Genomic DNA, 27,357 nt, shown 5'->3' on the forward strand with positions numbered 1-27,357 from the left:
AATATCTATGTAAGAATGCTTCAGTTAAGCGGCCCAGAACACAACTGTGTGGGTTGTGAGAGTGTCCGAGGTAGAAGAGCAAGAAACATCTGCTTTGACATTTATTCGTGTGATTGGTTAGTTTCCTAATCACCAGCTGCATAGTTTGATCCTAAACTTGTGCACCAAAAAAACATATAAATACTGCTGTGTGCTTAATAAAGCAATTCCGTCAACTTAGAACATGGTCCAGGTTTTTTCCAATTGCTACAATATCTAAGATCCTCTTGTGAATAAATAAAACTATGCACAGGTACGAAGGCAGAAACAGAGTATCTATAAAATGCACTGACCTTGCAGAGCCACGAAGGTCTTTAAATTCAACATTAAGGAAAGGTAGGAAGGTACTTTTACAGAAAGGGCATGTAGTGTTCAAGTTTGAATCGTCTGCTGTCCACCCAGCCATAATTTCTTCATCATAAACCAAAGCATCACAAGCTCTACATTGAGAGCAGCTTGACATCAAGACCTAGAACAGCAGAGAACTAATATTATCTGGATTCTTTTACAATTGTTTTTTATAGTCTTAGTACCCATAGAAGTTTAACATGTATCAGAAGACCAGTGGGGAGAAGTGAGTTCACCACTTCTTTCTCACCATACTCAGAATTATCTCGTCCACATTAACTTTTACCTATGAAATAAATACATTAGTAATTTATTTTTGACATGGAAGAAGCATTACGCTAAAAGGCTACCAATTTAGCATTTGCAATTTTTTGCTTCTATGAAAACTTATAAATACACAAATTGTTTTGAATTGTATAAGTAAATGCATGTCTACTTATCCAAAAAGGAAAAAAAATCCCACAAAACCAATCAAACACAAAAGAAACCTTTATAATAGTGTGGTGTGTAGACTCTGGCTGGATGCCAGGTGCTCACAAAAGCCACTCTGTCAATCTCCCTCTTTAAGCAAATAGGGGAAGAAATATGTGACAAAAGGCTTGTGAGTCACACACAATTGGGACAAGGAGATCACTCAGCAATCACTGCCACAGGCAAAACAGACTCGACTAGGGGAAACTAATTTAATTTACTGCCAATTAAAAGTTCAAGTAGGGTAACGAGAATTAACCCCAAATTTTAAAACACCTTCCCCCTACACCTCCCTTTTTCCCAGGCTTGACCTTAATTTCTGACTTCTCCACCTCCTTCCCTGAAATGGCACATGGGAATAGGAAATGGGGATTGTGGTCAACTCATCCCATGTTTTTCTGACACTTCTTCCTCCTCACACTCTTCCCCTGCTTCAGTGTGGGGTCCCTCCCACAGGAGACAGTCCTGTACTGTCTCACGGGCTTCAGTTCTTCACTAGCTGCTCTAGCATGCGTCTCCTGCAGGGTCACCAGTCCTGCCAGCAAACCAGCCTGGGCTCCTCTCCCCACCGAGTCATAGGTCCTGCCAGGAGCACTGGCTCCCGTCTACCAGGTTAGCCTCCTTTGGGCATCCACCTGCTCTAGCATGGTGTAGATGCTGCTGGCGCACAGCTGCTTCACCATGGCCTTCACCACAGGCTGCAGGGGAATCCCTGCTGTAGTACCTGGAGAACCTCCTGTCCCTCCTTCTGCACTGACCTGGGTATCTGCAGAGGTGTTTCTGTCACGTGTTCTCACTCCTCTCCTGCAGCTGCTGTTGCACAGCATTCTTTTTGCCTTCTCAAATACACTATCCCAGCATTGCTGCCACTGTCACTGACTGGCCTTGGCCAGTGGTGGGTCCATCCTGGAAGCGGCTGGCATTGGCTCTGCTGGACATGGGGGATAGTTCTGGCAGCTTCTCAGAGAAGCCACCCCTGTAACCCCTTTGCTACCAAATCTTTGCCATGCAAATCCAATATAAGTGGAAAACCAGAAATTTGTGTTTTTACCTAACAGAAGTCTTACCACTAAGCTAGATAGGGAACTGGAGAAAAGATGGTAAAATTAATCCTCCACTATCTGAAGAAAGGACTATACACCTTGTGCCTCTTACTTCATTGTTTCACTCACGTGGGAGAAAAATCCGAAAAACAGCATCAAATACAGCTTCTAATAAATTTGAGAGCTAATATAATTTAGATATTTGCCCAATAACATTTTTATTTTATTATGCTATGCCCTTTATATAATGCAGTGCAGAAGCTTGACAAGCCTAGATGTCCAGAACATCAAACATAAATGAAAACGACATAGGACCTAGCAAGGTAACACTGCAGCTGAAAGAAAAGCAACCAAGGCAAACACAGTGACCATTGCCTACATATCTGAAATCTGAAAGCATCTACAGGTACTAACTGAAACTGAGAAGCATACTAAAACATTATTTTACTAGTTTTGGCTGGGATAGAGTTAATTTTCTCGTTAGTATTCTTTATAGTCCTGTGTTTCAGACTGGTAACCAGCTTCATGTTAACTGATAACACTCCAATGTTTTAGTTATTGCTGCACAGGGCTTTATACACCATCATGGATTTTTTTTCACTATGTGTCCAATCCAGCCAGGAGGCTGTGAGAGGACACAGCCAGGACAGCTGACTGCAGCTGACCAAAGTGATACTGTGTGACCAAAATCATACAGGAAACATCATGCTCAGAGACAAAACTCTGTGTTTTTTCCAAGGCAACTCTTCCTTGAGGTGTCAGGGTGCTGACTGATCTCTCCATTACTATTTTTTTGTTGTTGTTGTGTCTCTGTCTTTTCTATTTCTTTTCCCCCAGCTCAGTCATTAAATTGTCTTTATCTCAACCCTCAAGCTTTTTTCTTCTGCGCTTTCAATTCTCTCTCCCATTGAGAGGGGAGTAAGCAAATACCTGTGAGAGGGCTTTGCTGCTGGCTGTGGTCAACTCATCACTATCATCATCATTATTAAACAATTATAAATAATTATTTAGTCACAACACAATTTTCATAAGGAAAAAAATCTAAAACCTCACAAAAGCTCCTGTTTCATCTCTAACTTCTCTTTCACTTCAAGTCTTGACCTTTCCCTCAACATTTTTTTCTCTTTATATATGAGGGATGCATAAAAGTATTTAAGACGCTCTTCTTTTTTAAAGCTGCTGTTGCACTCTAACCTACAAGTATTAAGCATCTCTGCAGTAGAAACAAGGAAAAAATTGTTTTGAAGAAACCTGCCACAATGCAACTGAACAGGTAATAATGCATACAGTAATATTGACTAATTATAGCTTTAATTCATGAGTTTATTATCTTACCTCCATTGCATAGTTCTGGAAAATGCTGGATAAACTAGTATTATGCGAAGAGCTGTGCTCTGATTTCTCAGAATCTAGAACTTTCATACTTTTTGGGAACGAAACTTCACCTGCACAAAAAGAGTCATTTGAGTTTTGTATTCAACCAAAGAATGATTAATCCATCCCCAAAGAAAACAATTGCTGTTCAACCAAGGCAAGAAAATTGTACCAAAAGATCTCCAAAGATACATGTATCTGTAACTCATTGACATTATAATTACAATATAGATAAATATAACATTTGTGATTAACATTTCAAGGTTATTTTTCTAACACAATGTATCACAGATTAGTAAAAGAAAAACACAAAAAAAATAGACTGGCAAAGAGCAGTAAGATTGCTCAATGTATATTGACCAACTCTAAAAGGTTAGTCATGACTTCTTGAATAATACACCCATATATAAATAGCAAACATAAAGACAGCACCAGGTGAGGCGTACGATATCAAAAATGCCATTACTGCGCTTAGGTTTTCCCTGATTAACGCTGCACTAAACCAAAGATTCTTTCTTCGGTAATGCTAGGTTTTATGGTTATGAGCTTCATCCAGGAAAAGGGGAAAAGAAGTTGGAATATATTCACCAGAAGAAAATGGTTGGAATCACACTTAGAAGGAAAAATTTTCAAAATTATTTTTTACATGCCCAAATTTTTCCATTCAAAAAATCACCACCAGTATCCCCTCATCATAAAGAAGGCTCCTCTGTTTTTTCAGTTCAAGATTATGTTTGTGAACAAATTTTACATGCCTTGTTGGGTGCCCCTCTTTACAGTTAGTTCTTATAACCCTCCTAACTGAAACTAGAAGATATCTAAGATATCATGCCAAGATTTTGGGAGACAGAGCCATCTTGTCTCCAGTATGCAAGACAGTTCCTCCTCTCTTGATGCAGATGGCTTTACAATATCTGCATCACTGAAGTACTGCATTACATAGAGACCTAAACCAAACCCACAGCTGGCTCAAAACCACATATTTTTTCTCAAAATAAGAACCAAATCTGAACTGAAAATTATTAGATTTATTTAATCCAGTTTTACATCTGGCAGGGGAGGGATGGACAATTTGCTATAGGCTTACAGTCATCAATTATTTACCATGTACATCCAAGTATGTATCCAACGCCTCCTATTCCATGGTAAAGATGAAGAACTTTTAGTGTGTATTGCTTTAGGTTTTTCGTGCACATGGAACTACGGGGTTGTTCTGTTGGTTTGGTTTTGGTTGGTTTGCTTCTTTCCTCCCTCAAATGATCTGTCTCTGTTAGTTATGCACCTATCTGCAGTTCTCAAACTGCTCAGCTTTTCTGTATTAATATTTCACTATTAATACTTTCAGGGTCTTATGACTTTACATGAATGAGCAGGTGTTCCTTGCTATAACTAGTTAGTAATCTTCCTATCACATACACAGAAAGTATTTTTGTGGTTAAACTCCTGCATATTTATACATTCAATGAAGAGAGAAGCATTAGCTACTTGATACTGCAAGAGAAGAGTATAAAATGGAAGTAAAAATTTGCTTGTAATTCTCTTAAGGGCTTGAAATAATTTCACATTATCATAGCTTCCACTGTTTTGAGTGATTTCACAAACAACAGTTCTCCCTGTTTGTTGTATTGTAATCCAGTTGTATTATAATAAGGCCCTCTGCACTCAGTGGAAAGTCCTCCTGATGTGTTCTAATATTGAAGCAGTCCAGCAGAAAAGGGAGAAAATCCGAAATTCCAGGGAAGAAAAAAAAATTCAACTCTCAGTCTCTCTCTGGAGAAAAAGAAACTGAACTGGAAAGCAGCAAGCCGGGTGCTTCCATGCTCCCCTGCCACAGCTGGGAAAAAAAAAAAACTACCTCTGTGTGACCTTGAATAAGCTGCAAACTGCTTTGAAAATGTTTTGCTCAGTTTTTCCTTCCCCCCCTCAGGCTCAGTTTAAAGGCATAGAAAGGCACAGGAATTAATTTCTGGGCACAGGGCAGCGATATGGGATACACATCATAAAGTCACCCCTAGACACAGGGGAAAACAAAACCAAATAATCTCACCTGCACTGTAATGCAGTCTTCCTACATCTCCACCGCTGCTGCTACTGCCAAGACTAGTAGTGCTTTGTGCAAGCTCATTTGTAAGCAGGCCTGAGACTCCAGTTCTTGACAACAGATTATCTCCTAAAATATTATCTTCAAAACCAACAGGGAAGTTACAGTCTGGTCGATGGCTTTCTTCCTTTAGTGCAAGAAAAAAAAAGTAGCATTTTTGAGTACTTCCACATCCATTATTTGGCTTCCATCTTTATCCTAAAGAATAAATAATTAAACTACCAGATTAAGATAAATCCTGATGTAAAAAAATTATTAGATATAAGATAAATCTATGTAACCTCAAAAAGTGCAGATACTGGACAAAGCAGGAGGATATTGAAAAATTGACAAACTGAGTGACAAAACAACAGGGATATAAATTTCTTCATTACAAGAGAAACATGAAAAATCATGCAGAACTGTGATTCGTCAGACATTACACAAAATGAAGTAACTACCACAAAAAAGGGTCAAGTTAAAGTCCTATTCTCAGAATTGGAGACAGGAAGGAAACATACCAGCTGAAATGATGCAGAATAACTCAGTCACCAAAACACAAGATGCGACAAAGTACAATCATTACAATACTTAAAAAAGGTAAGTTAAATAAATAAAATAGGAGAGAATGAAAGGATGCTTGAAGAAAAGTAAAATAAGTCACATCCTTGGAATTATATGCCATTAAACAAAATTCTATGCAACGGATCAGCCTAATAGAAACACACAGAAGAAACATAGATCATAGGAAAAAAACTCAGGAAAGAAAACAAGGCAGGGAAATTTCATTGTCACAGGTAACACCTGGTAAAAAAAAAAAATTATTATTTTTATTTATTTATTTAGTATTAGAGACCCTATTAATAACATCAGTTAAATTTGTTTCACATAAAAATGAAGTCAGAGCTATCTTCCCCTTTTCCACCTTTTATGAAGGCTGGGCAATGAAAGGAGAATTTGAGAAAAGCAACAAGAAGCTATCTTAACAGCCTAAAGAGGAGAGACAAAAGATCCTTAAAACCAAACACCAGATTGACAGATTAACTGGGTCAAGCAGAAGCATTTCTAACTGCGAAAACTGTGTTTGAAGGCACAACAACAAGACATATAGAAAAGAGGAAGTTACAATATTCATCTCTCTATATGCTCTTTCATTCTTGTCATTGTAGTCTGAAATGTTTTACTCTGAAAAAGACACTGCTAGTTACAGAAGAACCATAACATTTAGTTTCCAAATTCCTGACAAGTAAATTTACTAGAGCTCAGGCTGCACCTTATTACTTTCAACTTTAACCCTCACCAACCTGACCTCCTGGGTTTGTAATTTATTTTCACAGCCCAGTTTTCCGTAGTAAGACAAGAAAGTATGGCATCACTTAAGGTGACATAAATTGGTACTTACTAGGCTTTCTTGGTTCAGTTTCTTTACATATAAATAAAAAGATAAATAAATAAATGGGGGCAATGTTGAGAACAAAAAGCTAAAACTTAGTGCATCAAGACCATCTAATTTGCTTTGTTTGAAAAGCGTTTTTTTTTAATAGTAAGGATAAAACCCATAGATAAAGTGTAATTTTTATTAGCTAATAAAAGTCAATATTTAATAAAAAACACCACCTAGAGAAGCAACGTTCTGGACCTAGAAGTTACCCCTCCAACTTTCTGTCCCCAAACTTTTCATATTGAAAAACACTTACCTCATCATCTGAGTAACTATAAGCCGATGTTACAACTCCCCACATCTTACTGGCCACATTGGCAGCCTGCTTCATGCCTGATTTGAAAACATCAATTTTTGGTCCAGACAATATATTGTCCAACTTCAGATTGGATAAAGTTGTTACAACAGTTCCCAATGAGCCATGTGGAGAAGAACGACCCAGTCCTGTCAAAGATGAAGACCGCTCCTTTTGAACTTCTGGATGGGATTGTTGCTTTGATCGTCCAGTGAATGTTTTGGATCTGGAGACAGAAGGACTTCTTCTATTTTCGTAACACTTGGGGGATGGCAGGATGGGATCCAAAGGCAGGCTTGATCTCCTTTCTTGGGAGTGACCAAGTATACCAGAAGCTTCTGATTCCTTATCCAGCTTGTGCAGTTCCATGCTGGGAAACTTACTACCCAATGGGTTCTTCAAATTCATATAGCTCTCTATTTCATCTGCCAAATTTCGTGCTGCAACTGGTGACACCAACTTTTCCCCTGGTTCTGGATAACCTGGTTGCGTGCTGTCAGTAGCTAGCAAAGACAAAGGGTCCAAGCCTACTTCAACATCTTCCCTTTCGATAGGCTTAACCACTCCATAAAAGCTATTTCTTTTAGCAGTTGCATCTTTGGCTTCTGGTTTCAGGTTTTCAGACTCAGCTGACTGTTCATGATTCATGTCTGCCACTGTGGTCATGTTTCCATCTCTTCCATTCTCAAGATGCTCCTGCCCTTCCCCAGGTTCTTCCAGCACTGGTAAAGACCTATGCTCTAGGTCCCAATCACTCTCAGTCACACAACTCCAAGTGCCACTGATGTCAGAAACCTGCTGGTCAGGGATATTTTCAAAGCTGTGGGATTTATTCATATGACAGGGTGAAGTTTTGGCTCCAGATAAAGCTGCTGTTAGGATCTTGGCATCTTCTCCCATCATTATTGCTATTTCTTTAGAATGCAAGTCCAAGCTGCCTTTTTTCAGTAGCATTCCAGCTCTGCTTTCACTGCTGAAACTGCAGCTTCTCTCTGAAAACAGTTTTTGCCTCTTCTGTCTTTTTTCACTTGTTTTCTTAGGAGAAACATTACCAAAGACTACATCTTCGACCAAATCCTGAGTTATGAACAGTGGGCTAGAAACTGTTTCTAAAAGAAAAAATGCATTAATAATATGGTATCCACAGCCACCAAAAATGTTTATTTCCTGAAATCATGTGAAATCTCCTTAATCTCCTTACATAGAGGAGAGTACCGCAGTCCCAAGATACCCATTAAGAAGTTACACCAGCATTAACACATTATTTCACTGGATGCAAAGGCATCCTGCAGATCAAAAGCCACCTACTCTTTGGAGTCAAAGCTGTGTATGGCTCCTACCTCCTTTCCCTGTGCCAACACCCAGAGAGTAGGTATTACATCCATGAACTAAAGGGAACTACAATTCTAAGTAAAAATTGCTCTGGTTGGTTTTGGGCTTTTTTTTCCCCAAGAGCTATATTCACAGATTTAAACATCAAACTCCATAGTTCATTCTGGTTCTGAAAAAAACTACCACATGTGTCTGCCCAATACAGATGCATTATTTCACTTATGACACAGCCGTATATTTAGAAAATGCTAATTAAGTGTAGTGTGCGGAAGATATAAACTAATCTTATAAATATTCCTATTTCCTCACGGTAATTGGAAATATGTACTGCCTGGATAGCTGTGTTAGCTAGGTAAAAATCTCTGTAACTATGGAAATTCTACTATATTCGGACCTCAAGAGAAGACCTGTTGTACCATATCCGCCTGCTGGAGAATGTTTGAATCTCACATCAATGCTGCTTCTTGGCTAGCCATCAGTTCTTATAATTGTCAAAAATGTTCCAGGCAACTTCTTACCTGAGACTCAATTCTTTGCTATCAAGGTATACTGAAGCTGGGCTACTTTGTCTTAGTAAAGGACAGACACAAAGGCAGAAAAAAAATTCATCCCAAGATCTGGCTTTTATATATCCATAAATCTTCCTCATCATAAATCTTGAGATAAGTAAATAAATTTTGTACAGCACACAGACAACACACATTATTCCTGCATTATAGATTGGCAATGTAAGCTGCAGGAATAGAGACTTATCCAAGATGAGCAAGACTTAGATGACAAAATCGAGTGGAGACACTATTTCTCTATGTTTTCTAGTATATTACTGAAACACTCTGAGTGCAGGGCAAGGAAAATCTTGATTTCAATCTACGGAACAGTGATTTTCAACCTTAGAATCCAGAAGTTCCTTCTATGCCATCTGCACAGGATAATGGTGGAAAGCAAACATTGTGAGAGACATCTGCACCTTGAACAGAAGATTTGTTTCTTTTCATAACATGAAACAGATGGCAAAACACTACAGCACAAGATCAGGACTTCAGCAAGCTCTGTTTCACCCAGTGACTCACCACCACTGCTCTTCCTTCCACTGCTATCAAAAATGCCAGATGGAACTTTCACAATACTGTTACCCCAAGCAGGTGGATCAGCCGGACTTGGAGTTTCTGAATTCAGCTGTTGCTTTTCGTAAGATTTTTCTGTAGAAACCTCTGCAAGAAAGAGAATGTGAACATTAGTAAATTTACCTTAGTAATTTCATTTGCACTGATATGTAAAATACAAACTCCAACTGTCCCCTTACATAATAACAAACTAAAGGATCAGTCCTACTAGGTACTGAGCATTTCCTGGAAGTAATACCCAGAGAGGTTACAGTTGCCAGCATTATGCAGAGAGTGCTTAGCTGTTCACAGGGTTATAGCGTTTGCCAATTTCTCCCCATAGTATTTTTTTCAACTAACCAAAGCAGAGTAGGAACAGTAGTTCACAGATTTTCATGCAGGGCAATTTGTTTAATGAGAGCTTTAGAAGCCCTAACTCACACAAAAGATCTCATAACCCAGATATGAAACAAATTCAGTAATGAAAACAACAAAATACAGAAAAACTAAGGGCAAAATCTGAACAAAGACAGGAGATGACCATAAGGCTGTCTATAGTTGGGAAGAGTTGGTAACAAAAAGTAGTGCCTTTTATTAGGTCAACAAGTACAGCTAAAAGAATTGTCAAGATTTCAAACAGACAAATGAGAGAAATGGAATGTAAATTACTGTGTACTCCAGCATATGTCCAATTTTTCCTTCTATATTAAGTTAATGTAATAAAAGGCTAATTCTACCTATATGCATTCCACTGCTATAATTTAGGGCACAGAAGTAGTATAACTATATGAAATCTGTTGTATTCTGAGCCTGGCAACATTATTAATTCAATACATTGGGCATTTGTGGTAGTCTAATGCATGAAACACATTTATTACCAAAAGCCTTCACCAATGTAAACATGCATACTTAACCTCCTATTAAGTCTTCAGTGTTAGAAGAAAGATCTTTCTCTACTTGTGTTTCAGTTGGAGGAAGACTATCCACACCATCTCTCAAAAGTTCATCCTTGGATCTGTAACCCTGGTCTGACTGACAATCTGCTTGAAGAAATACAAATACATGCTTCAAGTTCGTTTCTCCTTCCTAAATTTGTGTTTCAATAAGAAAAAAAAGGATCTGAAATTTATTTGTTTCACATGCTGTTTCTCCAGAAAAGTTCATAGTAAGATCTCAAAAATGTCTAATTGGTGGAAAGATCTACTCAGTGATGATAACACCAGAGATAATCAGGCTATTCCAATCCAAATTTACTTTTCTAATTATATTAAATACCAGTTATTCCCCTAGAAACACTCTCGTGACTATTTTTAATGCACTGTATCTGCTTTCATTCCTTTCCTATCACATTAGCATAAAATATTTAACTGCTGGGTAAGCTAAATTCTCAAATGCATTAACAAAAGAAATTTAGACAAGCACAGCCATAACTGAGCAAACTTCTAACAGTGAATTCAGCCCTAAAAAAAAAACCCTGTACTATAAACTGTGCTGTATCTTTGTGCTGTACGCCAAAGTAAAAACTGTAATAGAAGAAAAAGTAAAACTGTAAACATTTTTTAAACGTTTGTTTCTCTGCTATACCAGTTAAACTTGCCAGATGTAACTCGCTAAAAAAAAAGTTTACAGTAATCCAAAAAGTTTGTCATATGAAACAATCCAGAAAGTCTCTTTTCTCTGTTATTTTTATCTGAAGTGCTGCTGCATGTGCAAAAAGACAAAAATGCTATACGGACATATTTCTCAGCAACATGCTAAACAGAATTGTTTATATACTTCAGAGTTCCTTTTAGCACACATTACTGTACCAAAAAAGATCAAAGTGTAAATCACTGAGTGTGAAAGGTGTTAGGAAACTGGGGTGACAGACATAATTCATCTACCGTACATATCAGTGCTATCTATTTTACCAACCAATAACAAATATGTAAAAAAGAATCAAAAATTTGAGTGGCCATCAATTAACACACTTGGCTGCTGTATTGAAAACTTTTTATATAGAAAATCAAGTTCTGACATTCTTTGGTGCTTATTTTCTCTCTATCATAGTTTCAATAATGTTAGTAATCCCTGCCTTGAGCAGAAGTGAAAATACCCTATCAATAAATGGGTGAATTACCTGCAGGAGTAACATTCAAGGGTAGAAATAATGCACACGTGCATCCAAGGCTTCACACCATAAGTCTGCACCCCACACCGTGATAGCCAAGGATAAATGCGGCACCCAAGAGACAGCAAAGAGCAAAAAGCAGAGCAACAAAGAGCAGAGAGAAGGGAAGTTCAGTAATCTAGGCAGACATATCAGATGAAGCACAGGAATCAGACTCAAAGTTCTCTTTACAGAAGGGCTCAAGATATTAAAAACATGAAGAGTGTGCTAGAATAATTTTGTACATTAAGTTTTGAAATACACACAGAAAGGAAGTTTAGTTGAGACTGCACAGGTAGGATGTGATCAGTACTAAAGCAGATACAAAGAACCATGCATTTTGTCTTGCTATCTCAAATTATTAACTTCCTGTGCACTCTTTTTACTTCAGTTTGTCTCAAAGAGTGCACACTATGTTTAACGTGGAGTTTTTCTCCAGCTTATCACTTGCCTTTCCATTTCCACAGTCTCCTAAAACTGTGTGACAAGGTTCTGATAATGTCTGTATTTATTTCAAAGTTTAGCAACTACTATTAAGACACTTGAACATGGCCTTTAAAAGCATGGTTTACTATAACCTAACATAACATACTAATTAGACCTTTCTGGGATATCATCAAGGAGAAACATCTTTTAAGTGTTACCTTCTAATCACTTCACCAACTATCACTCCTTTCCTTTTATGGGAAGATTTTACTGACACAGACTATTACTTCTATGAATAAATGACAACATGCAAAAATTAAACAGCCTCATATGTCGGAGGCTTCAAACCTTTTCTGAAGGTTAACACAAAAAGCAGGGTACATGAGACCACAGCAAAACATTTCTTTTAATGTAAGAGTATTTCTACTATGGTCCATTCTAAACTAAAGCATGATGTGCAGCAAAGGAAGAATGTTCAACAATAGTGTACTTTTTTTCTACACAAGTTAACTCCACACTTCTCTACAGCCTCAAGAAGGGAAAGCAGTAGTTGTGGTGGGGAAACCAACAGGACACTAGAACATTTAGCCTTATGGGGAACTGTTAGTAGTAAACCCAGCAGAATCTAGTACCTGTGCTAGAGTGATTATCAACGGAATCAAGCCTGACTAAGTCACTGACGAAGAGGGTGTGCTCCCCACTGTTAGCATCATTAGAACTATCCACGCTACCATGGCTCACCATGTCCCCATCACTTCCACCCGTGGGACTCCGCAGAGCTAAAGACATGAATGAGAGCTAGTTAGTAAGAGAGGACTTAATTATTCAGGTTTTTTAACAAATCTAACCTCTTCAGACAATAGTAAATACTTCTGCTGGCACATATAAAATAGGAGTATGAAATTCTGGCAACAGAAATCAGACAATTAATTCTTCAGTATGCAAAAGACATTCTAATCCTGTTACAAGCATCAAGTTAGCAAATACCAATTTTTATACATTTAAGGACAGATTTTCCACTTTCAAAAGCCACAATGTTAGCTGCAATCCCTCAGAAAGCATGTCATGCTCCTGTTGACCAGAAATAAATCAATTTCAACTAACTTATTACCTGATATCACAGGCATTCGTAGGCTCTGCGTTGATTTCTTTAAGCACTGCCTAAACTGCGCTGTGCCACGAACTACATTTCGTACCTTTGTCCACAGGAATATGCCACTGCGGTTACTACTAGGCCAAGAAGACTCTAAAACAGCCTGCAGAAAGAGACATTTTTACAATAACAAAAACAGTAAGGAAGTTACATTAAAAAACACAGTAGGGCAAGAAGCTTCTTTTTTCCCCTCATCAAAAAAAAAAGCATTTACTGTCAACCATGTGAAGTAGGACAAATACTTGAAATTTTATGAGCCCTTCCCTTTTATTCCACAGGTCAGTACACAACAGCTGAGTAAAAGCAAACAATGGATCAAGATTTCTTTAATTAAACAAGGTGGATTTTGTTCTTATTTATATATTTTGATTGCAACAGAAGACCATAGTAGCACCTCTTTTCTTTTTCCTTTATATTGTTTACCATGAAGTTTCATCAGGATATTCCAGAAACTTGGAAGCAAGGAAAAGAGAGAGAGACTACTTCAACTAGCCTAATTCTAGCCTTCATCCATCTTGGATCTTGCTGTCTTAAATAATACACCTTAGAATAGATTTATTTGACATGGAAGCCCTAGATGGTTCCAAAATTTGCAAAGGCAAACAGTTCAAATCTATATTTCAATAGAATTTTTGGTTAGCCAAACAGCATGGGAATGTAAATTTAACAGTGTAAAACCATATACTGTAGATTCAGCCATTCTGTAAGCATGTCCAAAAGGATTGCTTGACCAAGAGAATCAGCAAATCCAAGTGAAGAGCTGCAAGAAACAACTTTAAAAACATGCTACCGGACATTGGGAGTGACAACTGCAAAACACACTGGTCCCTTACCTTATTGTAATAACCATAGGTTATGGCATTTGGCTGTATTCCAGCATTTTTCATTTCAAAAAGGACTCTCACAGCCTGAACAGGCTGACCCCACAGTCCACAGAGCTGCATTACTACTCTGTAACAGACCTGACAAGATACAGAAACACATAAATGGACCAAGGACAAGAATTTTGAAACATCTTAAGCTCTTTTCTGATTTCCAACTTGGACACATGTAAAAGGGAAAGCCGCATGAGAGCAATGTGCCACAGTCCATAACGTGCCACAGCCAGAAGAGGGAGCAAAAATTAAACAGGAAATCACAAAACCTGAAATAACATCAGCAGTCACATTGTTGAGCATGCAGATTTTCTTTTTCCATTCAGCTCCTCTATTTGAGAAATAAAGGAGGTAAGGCCCCCATGTGAAAAGCAGCATAATTTGCTGTTATGTGCCTGTGGATACTACTGAAAGAATAGTATGCTGCACACAAACCCATTAGCCCTTTAGTGCAGTAAGGCTGCAAGGCATTAATTTAAAGTGCATTTAAAAACCAGGGATATTCAAGAACTTCCTTCTGGAAGGCATCTGTGAGATGACTAGCAACACTGAGTTGGAGTACTTGACCCAGCAGACACTATGCTGGGGATGAAAAAGGAAATTAATTTCCAGTTGCCGTAGTTAAGGAGACTTGAGATGATTTTAAGGTGGCTTTAACACAGGTCAAACCATAAGTACACTTAACCTGGTGGTGTCAGCGAAACACACTGTACTTGCACCTTGTCTTCTATCTCACATTCATGGTAACTTTTTTTGATTTGCACTTGCCTCATCTAGTGGTTCCACATCCGTTTTCCTCATTTTAATCAGAACATCATATGCCTGTTGCAGTGCTTTGACCTTGGGATGTGCAACTCTGACATAGGCTGGTAGACAAATAAACCATAGGCTGTAACTATGACTGAAGAGACACTTAGCCCACTGGGAAGGGCTGACATAATACTTCTTGGCTAATTTATGGGCTGTTTTTATCTCCTGTAAGGGTGAAACAAAAAATAAAAGCAGACAAAAGATACAACATCTTGAATCTAGAAATCTAACTCAGATACTGGCTTCTTAAGAGTAAGAATTTAATAATAATAATAGACACACATTCAACCGAAGATCCCTTTTTACCGCTCTCTTATTAAGACTCTCTGCAAGCAAAAACTAGCATCAGGATCAAGCTTTTTTCCCTGCACTAAAGCATTAATTCTAATTTAATTTTTTGTTACAGTCTAAAGCTTAAAGATGCATTTGACAATAAACTGTAATCTCAGATGCTAATTTTTTAATCTCTTCTGTTTCTTTTACTTTTAAGTGTTCATTCTCAATAATTACACAGACCAAACCTCTAACAACATTAACTTATAGTATAAACAGGAAGTGGCAGCTCTATCAAGAAAGTTTGTTTCTTTCAGTGATCACACAGTGATTACTCAGTGAGACTCATCTGACCTGCTTTGTCCTCTTTGCCATGAGTGCTGGACTATTTGAAATGCTGCTTCCAGCTGGGTGTCTGCTGAAGGAGAGCTTGAGCTCCTGTGGCCTGTCAAAGAGCTTGAAATCTAGTCGCGGGAAGTTCTTATAGCTATATAGATGATTTAAAAAAACAGAAAATAAAAGCTTTTCACATACCTGCTCATAGCAGGAAAGCCATACAAAGACAGCTGGCATGGAAAAAAATGACAAACAGGAGAATAAAGAACCAGGAGAAAAAAAAGAGAAGATAGCAAGACCCTTTTAGCCTTATTCACAAAGATGCCACAAGAAGATGCCTTGGACATTAAACCTCCAAAGATGATGGAAATAAGAACCAGACGGCTAACCATGTCATGAAGGTCAGGGGAGCACAGATGATGACTAACAAGGACAACAGCAAAAAACAGAACCCTCATGATCTCCAAGAGAGACAGGAAGAAAAAAATCATACCCAGAGTGTCTGAAACTCCACACTTCCTGCACAGGGCTGAAAAAGACTGAATGCAAGAAATCTGAAAGGTGGAGTGCATGTTTTGTTCTTTTGGTTCATTGTCTGCAGATCAGTAGTACTGGGTAGATTCATAACCCACCCTTCATCATTCCCAACATGGAACAAAGTGCACTGCACTCGCTACAAAATACACACAAATGGCTCAAACAGGAAGAAGGACACTGAATACATGCAGAAAAGTATTACCATATAGTTGGAAAGAACTTATTGAAAAATTAATACCATAATCCAAATTCCCTCACACATAGACACCCAAACCACTGACTTCCAGAGCTTCAGAAACTTACCAGAATCTGGGCAGTTCACATCTTTCTCTGAGTTCTTCTGAACACTGTATTAAGGCAAGTCCTGCACCAACATGGAACATCTGCCCTGCTAAACACCATAAGCACTCCAGTTTCACTCTATGTGACTGTTTAACTTGTACCTGTATTTTGGCACTCGGTCCTGTCCATCATCAGCAGGTGGTTCTGGTGGCATTATGAACACTGTGTGTTCACTTTTTTGTGACTCATCAAGCTCAATCAAGCGTACATCTTCAACAGAATCTACATCAACCTGAAAACAGAGTTTGTACACTAAATACAGAGTTTGGCTTTGTAACAAAGTGTCCTTTTCAACTTCAATTATGTTAGAATATGTAAAAATATATTTAATATATGCTGCATTTGATTGGATATATATTATATAAATTATACTTGTTCTAATTACTCAAATATCAAGTCCACAGCCTTGGCTTTCCATTTTTATTTCATGATCAGATATTCCGAAACTTTTTCAAGGGCAAAGTACCTTCTCTCCTTTTTCCGTTCCTTTATCTGGAAAGAGCTGGGAAAAGAAAAAAAAAAAATTAAGAGTTTCTCCTCAACTCAAAACTAAAATCCTAAATAATTCTATTAAAGCTGTGTCACTTCCTGAAATATTAAAGAAGAAACAGCAATTTTCCATATTACTGTAGAAGCAATTAAGTTCTTTTTCAAATGCTTCAGTAAAGAATTCAGTAATCAGCATGCTTTCAATCCGCTCACATTATCTACTAAATACAAAATCCTAAATCTATCAAAGGAAAAGTGCTTTCATTTAGTTTAGTTGAGAGAAACTACTATTTTGCAGGTATTTCCAATATGACAACCTGCAGTAATAACAAATTATTAACAATGTATTCTCTAGATGCATACCCCACATTTAGCAGAGAAAAGGAAAGGCAAATGAACTTTTATCCATTTACAAATGTTAATTTGATTAGAATCAATACTGAATCAAAGACTCAGTCTATAAGAAGCTATTATTAGAATGTTCTGCCCAGAAAGAATCATATATATGCCTTAAAAAATAAATACAATTCTCTAGCTCCTAGCTTTTATATTGTGAACCTGGAATTTTAAAGATGAAGCTATAAACTCCATAACCTATCTAGATCAGAACCATACTGATGTGACTTCATAAAAAAAAAAAAGAATGGGATACAGCAATCTTTCTCCTATAACATGCATGTAATGAAAGGGGAACTTATCCACATAAACCAGTTCTGACCCCATCTTAAGCACTAGGCGTATTTTAAGTTGAAATTGCGAAAAACAACAACACAGATGCCCACTGGTAGTAATTCCTCATTGGAGGGAGGATAACTAACATTTAATGAGAAAACACAAATAGCATTTTGCCTAAGTGTCAGCTACTGGTAATTCTCACATTATCTTATAGATTGAAATCCTACAGGCCTTTAATTAAAATTTCATCCAACAACAGAGAAATTATGACCACGCAAGATGATGAAGAAAAGAAAAAGAGTCAGCAATAACCACCAAAATTCCAATCCCTTTGAACACTTATTACAGAAGTTATGTACCTTCTCAACTAAATGACAGTAAAGTAACACAAAGTAGACAGAAAAATATTATTTAGTAGTACTACTACATTTCTCACCTTTTCTATGCAGTCATCAAAAAATGCCAAGCCAGTATCCTTGTCACTCACAAAACTGCACTCTTCAATAAAGCGGCTGAATATCTGTGTTTTGGTGAGATGCGTGTAGAACTTTGTATAGGCACGGTCTCTGCTTTTTAAAAATCCTGGTTATAAAAGGGAACACACAACTAAATACCAGTTAAAAGTTCCATAAGAAATGAACACTTGAAGTGTCAACATAAATTACTTAAGGTGCTAATACATAAAGTATTTGCTTTATCTATAACAACAACTACTTATATCTACTTGCATTTGGAAGATTAAAATAATAGCATTTTTTAGTAGCTATTTTTTTTAACATAGCTAACAATCCTCAGCAATCAATAACACCCATGTAATCCCTTCTCACTGTGTTGATTCATTGTGCAAGAAAAAGATGACTTTGTACAAAAGCATCCAACAGCTAAAACAATACTAAAATAAAAAATAAAAATTATATTATTCTAAAAGAAGGTGACAGGCCTGATAAAATTGAAAACTAAAAATCTCTTGTCAAATCTCTCATCCACTAATTAAAAAAAAAAACCAACAACCCCCAAAAAGAAACAAAACCCAAAACACTACCACATAAAAAAACCCTGTGACATTCTATGTGGTGTTCAACTCACGAACAGATCTGAATAGTTAACAGTGATGAAGGAAGTGATATTTGCTCACTATTGTTTATTGCTTTACTGTTTTTCTGACCTCTGCCCCATTCTCCACAATGTTTCCATTTATATCAAGACCATTACTTCACTCCTCATTACTGGGCTTTTTAGCATTTTTGCTTCATACAAATTGAGAAATATTTTTTCGTTCCCAAGAGATGCCCTTGTAGAATATGCCATGATGAGAGGGCATCATGCTACTAAAAAAAAGCTTTTTCTAATACAAAGCTAGTGCAAACCTGCAGTTCTATGTGCATATATCTGTGTTCCAATCAACTTTGAACAGCTGAACTTTAGACAATTGCCATTTTAAATACTGCCAAGAACTCTACAACCAAAGGGAACTTTGACCTTTTAAAGTCATGCAGCTCTTCAGCTCTAAAGCTGTAACAGTGCTGTCAGCAGCTTGTTTGCACCACCCTCACCTTGATGATCAAACAAGGAATCGGCAGCAGTTGCTTTATTTGAAGGTGCCTGTGTGATTGGCTTGAGGAATGTTCTGTAACCCTTCAAAATAGATGCCATGAAACGGAGAAATGCTTCCTGGATCTCCATCTCAAGTTCTATCATCTTCTTCTGCCAGGAAAAGTCTGCTTCTATAGGAGTCATTTCCACTGCAGAGCCTTCTTGAGTTTTCCTGTGAACTGTCAATGAGCAACACATACAATCCTTTAATAAAAATTCAGTGCATTCAAAATTTTTTTTCTACTTGCCCATATGCATAAGTGATAAGCACTAGAAATCTTGTGATTATTTTCCAATTGAATTGGCTGATATAAAAGGCAGGTTACCTCAAAAGCATATTTTTCTAACTCATGCAGCAGTCTGTGACATAAAACAAGGACGTCAGCTCAGTTAATGTTACTTCATACTCAACTGAATATAGTCTTTCAACAGTAAATCAACATAAACACAAACCATCACGTGTGGTGGTTTCTTCCACTCCCTGCCCCAACCCAGCTCCTTTTGGGCTGCTGTACAACCTCCAGTCTCCACAGGCATTCCCTTTAGGCCTTGGCCTTGATTAATGGCTCCTGAGCAGTTAAGATCCCCTTGAGCTTATCAGAAACAATGGCTGTTCTGAGGAACTGCTGCTGCCTAAAGAACATTTCTTGCCTAATGGATGGCCTTGGAACACTATTTGCCTAAATCACAGCTTGAACAGAACAAGTATAACGACTTTTAAGGAAAATTCCAGCAGTTTCCAGTCTACAGGATGAAGACTGACAGACGATTGAAGATAATCATCTTGTGACACTATGAAGATTAGTCCTAAGCCAGGCCCTCTGAGCTCCCTGGGGCAGCTGTGACTGTACCAGCACCTCCTTCTCAGTGGGACCTCTTGGAGCCCACCAGCCCTCCAGTTTGCAATACTCTGAGGACCATTGCTGAAACCTGCTGACAGGGTCTGGGCTGTCAGTACTAGTACCCCCCAGTACCACCCAATCCTCAAGGCTCAACTTACCACCCATTGAGTGTTGCCAAATCATCTGACAGGAGTACCTCACTGAACTCAAGGTGAATTTTTAACAAGTATGTACACCTTTGTACACAATTCTTTGGGTCTGTGTGCATGCATGTGTGAATGGATTTAAACAACCAACAGCAAGTATAGTCTGAATATTTCCATCTCAGATCTGTAATGAAGTTACTGTGGTGCTTACAGTAAACCCTATTAAATCACTTTGTAAATGTTAAGTCAATCAATGATTAAGTGATGCTAAATCCTTTAGACAAACCTGGGGCTTAGTTTGGACTTGGCCCCTTAGTCTAAGACTAAGTTTGGATCCAGTGGCACCTAGGCTCCATTAGGAATTTAGAAAACAAGTGAGTCCATCTGCAACTCTTGACTCTACAGAAGGGCCTCCCCATACTATTTATACTCTTGCTACTTTGCATCCTCAGTCTTTGTTACAATCATTCTACCTTGATTCTAATCTGATTTTCCTTTTGTGCTTCATCCATGTAGTCAGTAACAGAGTGAACCTAGCTACTGAACTTTGTCGTGCATTTGCATATTAATATGAAACCTGCTTTTACTGATACCTTTGCCACTGATTCTTTAAGCGACCTAAACCACTCATTTGTTAGACCGTGTTTTCCCTGTTCGGAAGAATACACATCTAAAACTACTTTTCCAACATAGATCCTAATATTTTAGTGCACCAAATGGTGGAAACAAGTGACATTCAGAGTTTACTCTTACAGTCTTAAAAAAACAGCAGCAGGATTGCTGAAAATGACAGCTCCACACTTATTATTATAACAAAAATATCAGTTACATCTCTACATAAATATAAACAAATATTACAACATAGCTATTATAATATTGCCAAAATAGAAAAATTATTTAAGAGAGACCACTGGCTGTGCTCAAGATAGAATTAGGAAGTAGTTCCTAATGAATGACATACCCTGCTGATAAAAGTTGAGATTTTCTAACAGATGAAGTAAAGGCTATTTGCAAAAAAATCAACCATAGAAAACAAAGGCAAGAACACTTACCTCTTAATTAATACCATTTTTTGCTTTTGCAATTTATGAATTTTGTGTATCTTAGGTACACCTATGAGGCGATCATCATTTCCTTCCCCATAATGACATAACCTTACATAGCCTGAACCACCTTACCTGAAAAAACCTACCTATATTTAGACGGAAACAAAACCTGAAAACTGTTAGGTCAGTTAGAACATTGCTCTTATCTGTCTAAGACATTAGGCTGAAGATGGTCAGTCTTTATTTTTCTTTTGACAAAATATTTTGTCAAAATTTAGCTACTCCATGATCCATCTCATTATCTGAGATATTCGCTAGAATTGGGCCCTGGGAACTACTCACATGTCAGCCTCCCCTCTGTGCCTGGGAAGATCCTGGAACAGATCCTCCTAGAAGCTGTGCTAAGGCACATGGAGGACAGGGACGTGATTCAAGATACCAGCACAGCTTCACCAAGGGCCAGTCCTGCCTGACCAACCCAGTGGCCTTCTATGACAGAGTGACTCCATCAGTGGACAAGGGAAGGGCTACAGATCTCCAGAATTGTGTAAAGCCTTTGACACAGACCCCCCTAATGTCCTTCTCTCTAAAAGATGGATGTGACGGGTGGATTGTTAGAGGGATAAGAAATTGGTTGGATAGTCCCATCCAGAGCATAGTGGTGAATGGTTTAGAGTCACGATGGACATCAGTGACAAGTGGTGTCCCTCAGGGGTCTATATTGGGGCCTGTGTTATTTAATGTCTCCATTAATAACACAGACAAAGGGATTGAGTGCACCCTCAGGAAGTTTGAAGATGGCACCAAGCTGAGTGCTGCTGTTGACGCACCTGAGGAATGGGATGCCATCCAGAGGGACTTGAACAAACTCAAGAAGTGGGCCCATGGAATCTGAGATTTAACAAGACCAACTACAAGGTGCTGCACCCTGAGTTGGGGAAACCCCCAGTATCAACACAGGCTGGGGGATGAACAGATCTCTGCAAAGAAGGACTTGGGGGGGTGCTGGTGGATGAGAGCTGGACATGACCACGAGTAAAGGCTAAAAAACCAGATTAAATTCTAAGAAGTCACATTAAAAAAAGTCTAAAAAAATTAACCACACTTCATGCAATAGAAGGAAGTAATTACATTTAGATGCTAATTAAAATTAATTTTATTTTCTTTATTTCACCTGCTGCCAGCTGTGGGTGCAGTTTCTTTAAGGTGCTAAGCAGACTTTTACATGGTTTTTTAGGAAACTGCTTCCAGTTGGTGCTCTTCTTATCATCTGATCTAAAACACAGGAGAGACAAAAGAGAACTTATAAAATACAGACAATAGAAAAAGAATAACGTCAACCACCTTAATTTGCTTCATTTACAGAAGACAGTACCTTCAAATTATTTTGAAAAGAAATCTTGTCACTGTACCTTTTTGTTTAAAAAAAAAAATAGGAGTGACATAACTCAGAATTTCATTTTTTCAAATAAGAACAGTATAAATTGAGTAATGAGTAGAGTTTTCTCCAGTCTGCAAGGAAGATCTGCCTTCAGATTCCACTTAGACTTTTAAATTATTTCCCTTTCAGATTTTTTATCAGCCTTGCTACTATGATTTAAGCACACTGTTCTGTATGTGATTATTATGCAAAATCTATTCTAGCATAAACCTGCCATACCACTACAGATACAAAGAAAGGCAGTTCTGAATACATGTTACTGAAAAAGGCCAGATCAGTCTGGGAACTTGATTATATGGTACTTTGCTATATGTTTATGGCAACCCGGTCCCCTCTTCAATCACAGTCCAACTGGTACTAGAAAGACTGGGAATTCAATTTACAGCTGGAAAATCACGTGGTTGATTAAGCAGTGGGGTAAATTGCCTAAAGGGATGCTCATCTTCTTTAAGGAGAACAACAGTTACAATGCTAGACCTTCTTTAAGCAGTTGGATATAAACAAAGGGAGGGAATAAATCCTGAGAACTCCTATGCCTCTTTCTGGAAGACAGAAGGTGGGAGAGAGCTGCTCTTACAGAGACTACAATAAACCTTGTCACCATGAGACCTAACCAGTTATTACTATCCAGGCTGATATTGGCACTAGTTGTTTTTGCATTTTCCATCTGTGAAATATTTGTTCCATTATAATTTGCTTTATTGGCATGAACACAGAAATATCTTAGGAAGGAAGCCAAAGTTTCTGGAGTTAAAGAAAAATTCCATGCTTATGGATGCCTTTGCCCATTCTTCCGCCACAACAGTGGCATGCCTATAAACCCTGTAAGTGGTGCCATTCCAAAAGTGACAGGAAAGAAATCCTGCTATGAAAATAACACAAACTCTCAAATCTTTGCCCTAAAAAGGCTACTTAACATTGAAAGCTCATTAAGTATCACAGAGAGAGTTTAAAAAAATTTAAAAAGCAATAAGGAAGATGCTGAATGAATAAATATTTAATATTTAGTATTTTTTGGAATAGCTTAAGAAAGGTAGCAGCATACTTGCTCTAGAAAGACACTAGACAGACTGATGTATGAGAAAATATCTAATTTTTCAGGAGTTATTTTTCTAGTCAGCAGTCTTTCCAAACAGCAACAGTGCTGTTAAATGCTTTTACACCTAAACAAACAAACAAACAAACAAATCCAGCATTACCACACTGCCATAGACATAAAAAGGGGCAGGAACCAATGTGGATAAAATTAAACTAAACAATCTTTATTCACTAATAACAGTATTTTCACAGTTCTGTATTATCTTCAACACAAAGTGCTGTATGGAGATTTGGGTTTACCTATACATTTCCAAAATTGAAAGATATACTCATTTCCAGGTTAGAAATGTTTTATAAGGCAGGTACCAATACCTCACATTTACCCAAGTCAAATATTACAGATGCCAAACTCCTCTGGAAGTCAAACAGGTTGTATAGATGAGATAAATGCAAAATGGGCAGCAAAATCAGAAGAGATCACTTCACTATTGAAAGAGAAAAGGGGTTATAAGACCGTAAAAAAAAGGGTGGGAAAGCCTTTCCAGCTGCCTGCCTCATAAGTGGTCAGCCACTAGGAGATTTTTAGTTCAACAACCAATCCAAGTAATGCTGGTACTTGGTCTTTATAACAGTCCTAAAAGCATCTCAACTTCTTTGTCTCCCTGCAAAATCTCCTGATTTTATCTCTATTTTTCTGCAATGCAGTCCTCAACTTCCATTCTACTTATAAACAAAAATACTGAGGTATTTTTCCCTGCAAGTATCTTCAAATGAATAAGTTATCTTTCATGACATTCTTCAATACCTTCTTTCACAACACTTATAATTATTCTCTTGGTGGCATAATACTTCGGTATAAACTGATGCAAATGCTTTTTAAAGTGTTTTTTATGGAGACCTAGGGGAAGGAGGAAAAAAAAACCCCATGATAAAAAAATAAACACAATTTGCTCCATTGTTTGCTGTTTCCTGTGATGCTACTAACAAAACAAAACATTTCAGTAATGTAAAGGAAACATTTGTGTCACTAGAGGAAGGATCCTTCTGAGACAGTAAAAATCAAGAAAGCATTTCACTGATCCACAAATCAAATTAATAACTCTAACTCAGGTGAGTAAAAAAGAAAGTCAAGAGTTTAAAAGTGACATGATGAGATAAATAAAACTAAATTTTCACAGAGAAAAGATGTGCACTTGATTTAGTGATGATCATGCTCATCTTGAACTGATACATCTTTCTATTTACGATCTAGTTAAAAATGGAAAAGTAATTAATAAAGTTACTAAACACCTGAAAAAACCGGGTTTTAATTTCCATTATTTGTACTCAAATTATAGAAACCCACAAGAGTTATTCTGAATTAGCCTCTCCTCAAGAAGGTGCAAAGAAACTGTTCAAGGAATACTTCAATTCAAGAAAAGTACTAAAAATACAATAGTTAAGTGAAAATATTTTAGAATTAATGTAGGGAAGACAGCAAATTTTGCTTAATTGGGCTCACAATCACAAAACTTCAGAAAAATTTCTTTAGTAACACTAACATAAAGTAGCCCAAGTGCTTGCAGCATCAAGAGCTGTTATCAAAGATCCTGACGCATTCATGTTCATGTAGGTTGGAAAAAACCTTTAAGATCATCAAGTCGAACCACTTACTTAACACTGCCATGACCACCACAAACCCATGTCCACCACTAAACCGAGCACTGCACCTACATGTCTTTTTTACGTACCCCTAGGGTTGGTGACTTGGCCGCTTCCCCGAGCGGTCTGTTCCAAAGCCCGACCATGAGTGAAGAAAGTTTTCCTACTATCTAATCTAAAGCTCCCCTGGTGCCACTTGAGGCCATTTCTGTTCATCCTACTTCTTGTTACTTGGGAGAAGAGATCGACCTCCACCTGGCTACAACCCCCTTTCAAGCAGTTGCAGACAGTGATAAGGACCTCAGGGTCCTTTTCTACATATTACACATCCCCAGCTCCCTCAGCTGTTCCTCACAACACTTGTGCTTCACACTCTTCACCACCTTCTCTGGACATGCTCCAGCACCTCAATGTCTTTCTTGTTGTGAAGGGCCCAGAATTGAACACAGAATTTGAGATACAGTCTCCCCAGCACCCTAGTACAGGGGGACCAATCCTTTCCCTAGTTACTTACCATAGTCACAAATTTATAGATGCAAGATCTGCATCACATTTTTATGGGAAGTGCCAAGTGTTGATCCTTGACTTACTAAGTTTTAATTTGCTTTGAAGCATTAGAAATGAGGAAAAAAAACAGGGGACAGTAAGAAACAAACCACATTGCATCAAACAGTGTTTAACAATTTTATCTCCTGAGCACTTCAGCAATCTCTTCGTCTACAGAAAAATATAAAATCTCCATAGAACTTACATGTAGACCATGTTTGTGTCTAAGTCAATGCACACAATATCCTGTGGCGGATCGTACAGATCAAAGTATCGTGAATCAACTCCAACAATAAATGGAAGAGGTGCACTGAGTACGGTGGCCAGAGACAAAGGACAGAGGGGGATATATGGACATTGCCACTGAAATGGAAATATCATCTGAAGGAAAAATTAAATGAAATAAATGCATTAACACAAGATAACAGATATTGTAAAAGAAAAACCAAGAGATTACATACAGCACATCGAAATGAAATTGCTAAAAGCTTTGTAACACTATCAGAAAAAAGTCCCCAAGTCTGATTACTTTAATCAGTTATCTATGCAAAAATTATGATCTTTCTAAGAGTTACTAGCTAGGACAATTGAACTAAATGCTATTGCTGGGAAAAAAGACCATTCAGTACATCAATAACTTCAACTTAAAGCCTTGTTACAACTGTGGCGTTTAAATTGATTTCTCTCACTACTGTATAGAACACTTTGTACTTACAGCTACTACAGCTTCAGCAACGCCTGTCAACACAGCTGGTCTAAGGGAATGGAGGAGGATCTTGCCTTCTAGTAATACAAAAAGTAATAGAGTGGCACAGTTTTCTGGTCCAAGATTCATGAGCAGAGTGCTAAAGTTTGCTCCACTAAGGAGTAGATGGGAAAGGGGAAGAAAAGAAAAATATTACAGGGTTTAAAAAAAAATTACTGCTATCAAACTTCTGACAACTCTTTGGGATCAACTAGTTGAATGGTGCTAATACACACTAAATACCTACCTATCTAACTAACAGCCATCATGTCATTTTAAGGCTTATACTATGCCAAAGAAACCTAAATTTGCATTCTATTGCTGAAGAAACATACACTAAACCATGCTACTGCTGAATTGGTGTTGCTTGCTCCCATAGATGCACAGGCATCTTGTCTTCATAACAGCAAAGCAAATCTAATTGGTTAACCAATTCAAACAAAAACAACACCAGCAGTTCCATACGATGAGTTACTTCATGCAAGAATCATGAACTAGAGTATCCATTTGATCTTAGAATCACAGCATCAAATTCCGGTATGAAATTAATCCATCATTCTGATAGCAACATGCCTTTAGTTCCTATAGTTTAGCTTCCATTTAATTTGTTTGGACAGTACACATTTAGGAATTGTAATGGTATCTATGAGTACAGGGGTGTCAAATTGGTCCTTAAAAAAGTTTTTACATGTTGCTTTGCAATTTGGTGGAGGGCTGCAATTTTTCAC

General features: G+C 37.7%; 1 protein-coding gene across 5 annotated transcripts in view; it reads right to left on the bottom strand.

Moving 5' to 3' along the window:
- The window catches only part of DENND4C (DENN domain containing 4C), a 74,011-nt gene that overhangs the window by 13,937 nt on the left and 32,717 nt on the right, over positions 1-27,357 (bottom strand). For 2 of the 5 annotated variants that reach the window (XM_042012660.1, XM_042012659.1), the window contains 18 exons: positions 26,600-26,744; positions 26,090-26,265; positions 22,393-22,493; positions 19,145-19,363; positions 18,028-18,173; positions 16,894-16,929; positions 16,529-16,659; positions 15,567-15,699; positions 14,898-15,104; positions 14,088-14,216; positions 13,213-13,357; positions 12,734-12,880; positions 10,441-10,569; positions 9,494-9,634; positions 7,053-8,200; positions 5,323-5,503; positions 3,237-3,346; positions 333-508 (listed from right to left, as the gene is read on the bottom strand). In XM_042012660.1, the coding sequence (XP_041868594.1) occupies positions 333-508; positions 3,237-3,346; positions 5,323-5,503; positions 7,053-8,200; positions 9,494-9,634; positions 10,441-10,569; positions 12,734-12,880; positions 13,213-13,357; positions 14,088-14,216; positions 14,898-15,104; positions 15,567-15,699; positions 16,529-16,659; positions 16,894-16,929; positions 18,028-18,173; positions 19,145-19,363; positions 22,393-22,493; positions 26,090-26,265; positions 26,600-26,744 (3,600 nt within the window). The remainder of the gene's footprint in view (positions 1-332; positions 509-3,236; positions 3,347-5,322; positions 5,504-7,052; positions 8,201-9,493; positions 9,635-10,440; positions 10,570-12,733; positions 12,881-13,212; positions 13,358-14,087; positions 14,217-14,897; positions 15,105-15,566; positions 15,700-16,528; positions 16,660-16,893; positions 16,930-18,027; positions 18,174-19,144; positions 19,364-22,392; positions 22,494-26,089; positions 26,266-26,599; positions 26,745-27,357) is intronic. The other 3 variants (XM_042012661.1, XM_042012663.1, XM_042012662.1) reach the window with 3 other exon arrangements.

Source organism: Corvus kubaryi, unplaced genomic scaffold, assembly GCF_017639235.1.
Source record: "Corvus kubaryi isolate FWS band 111438036 unplaced genomic scaffold, C.kubaryi_AGA036_p1.0 split1-37296, whole genome shotgun sequence".
In the NCBI taxonomy this organism is placed as follows: Eukaryota; Metazoa; Chordata; class Aves; order Passeriformes; family Corvidae; genus Corvus; species Corvus kubaryi.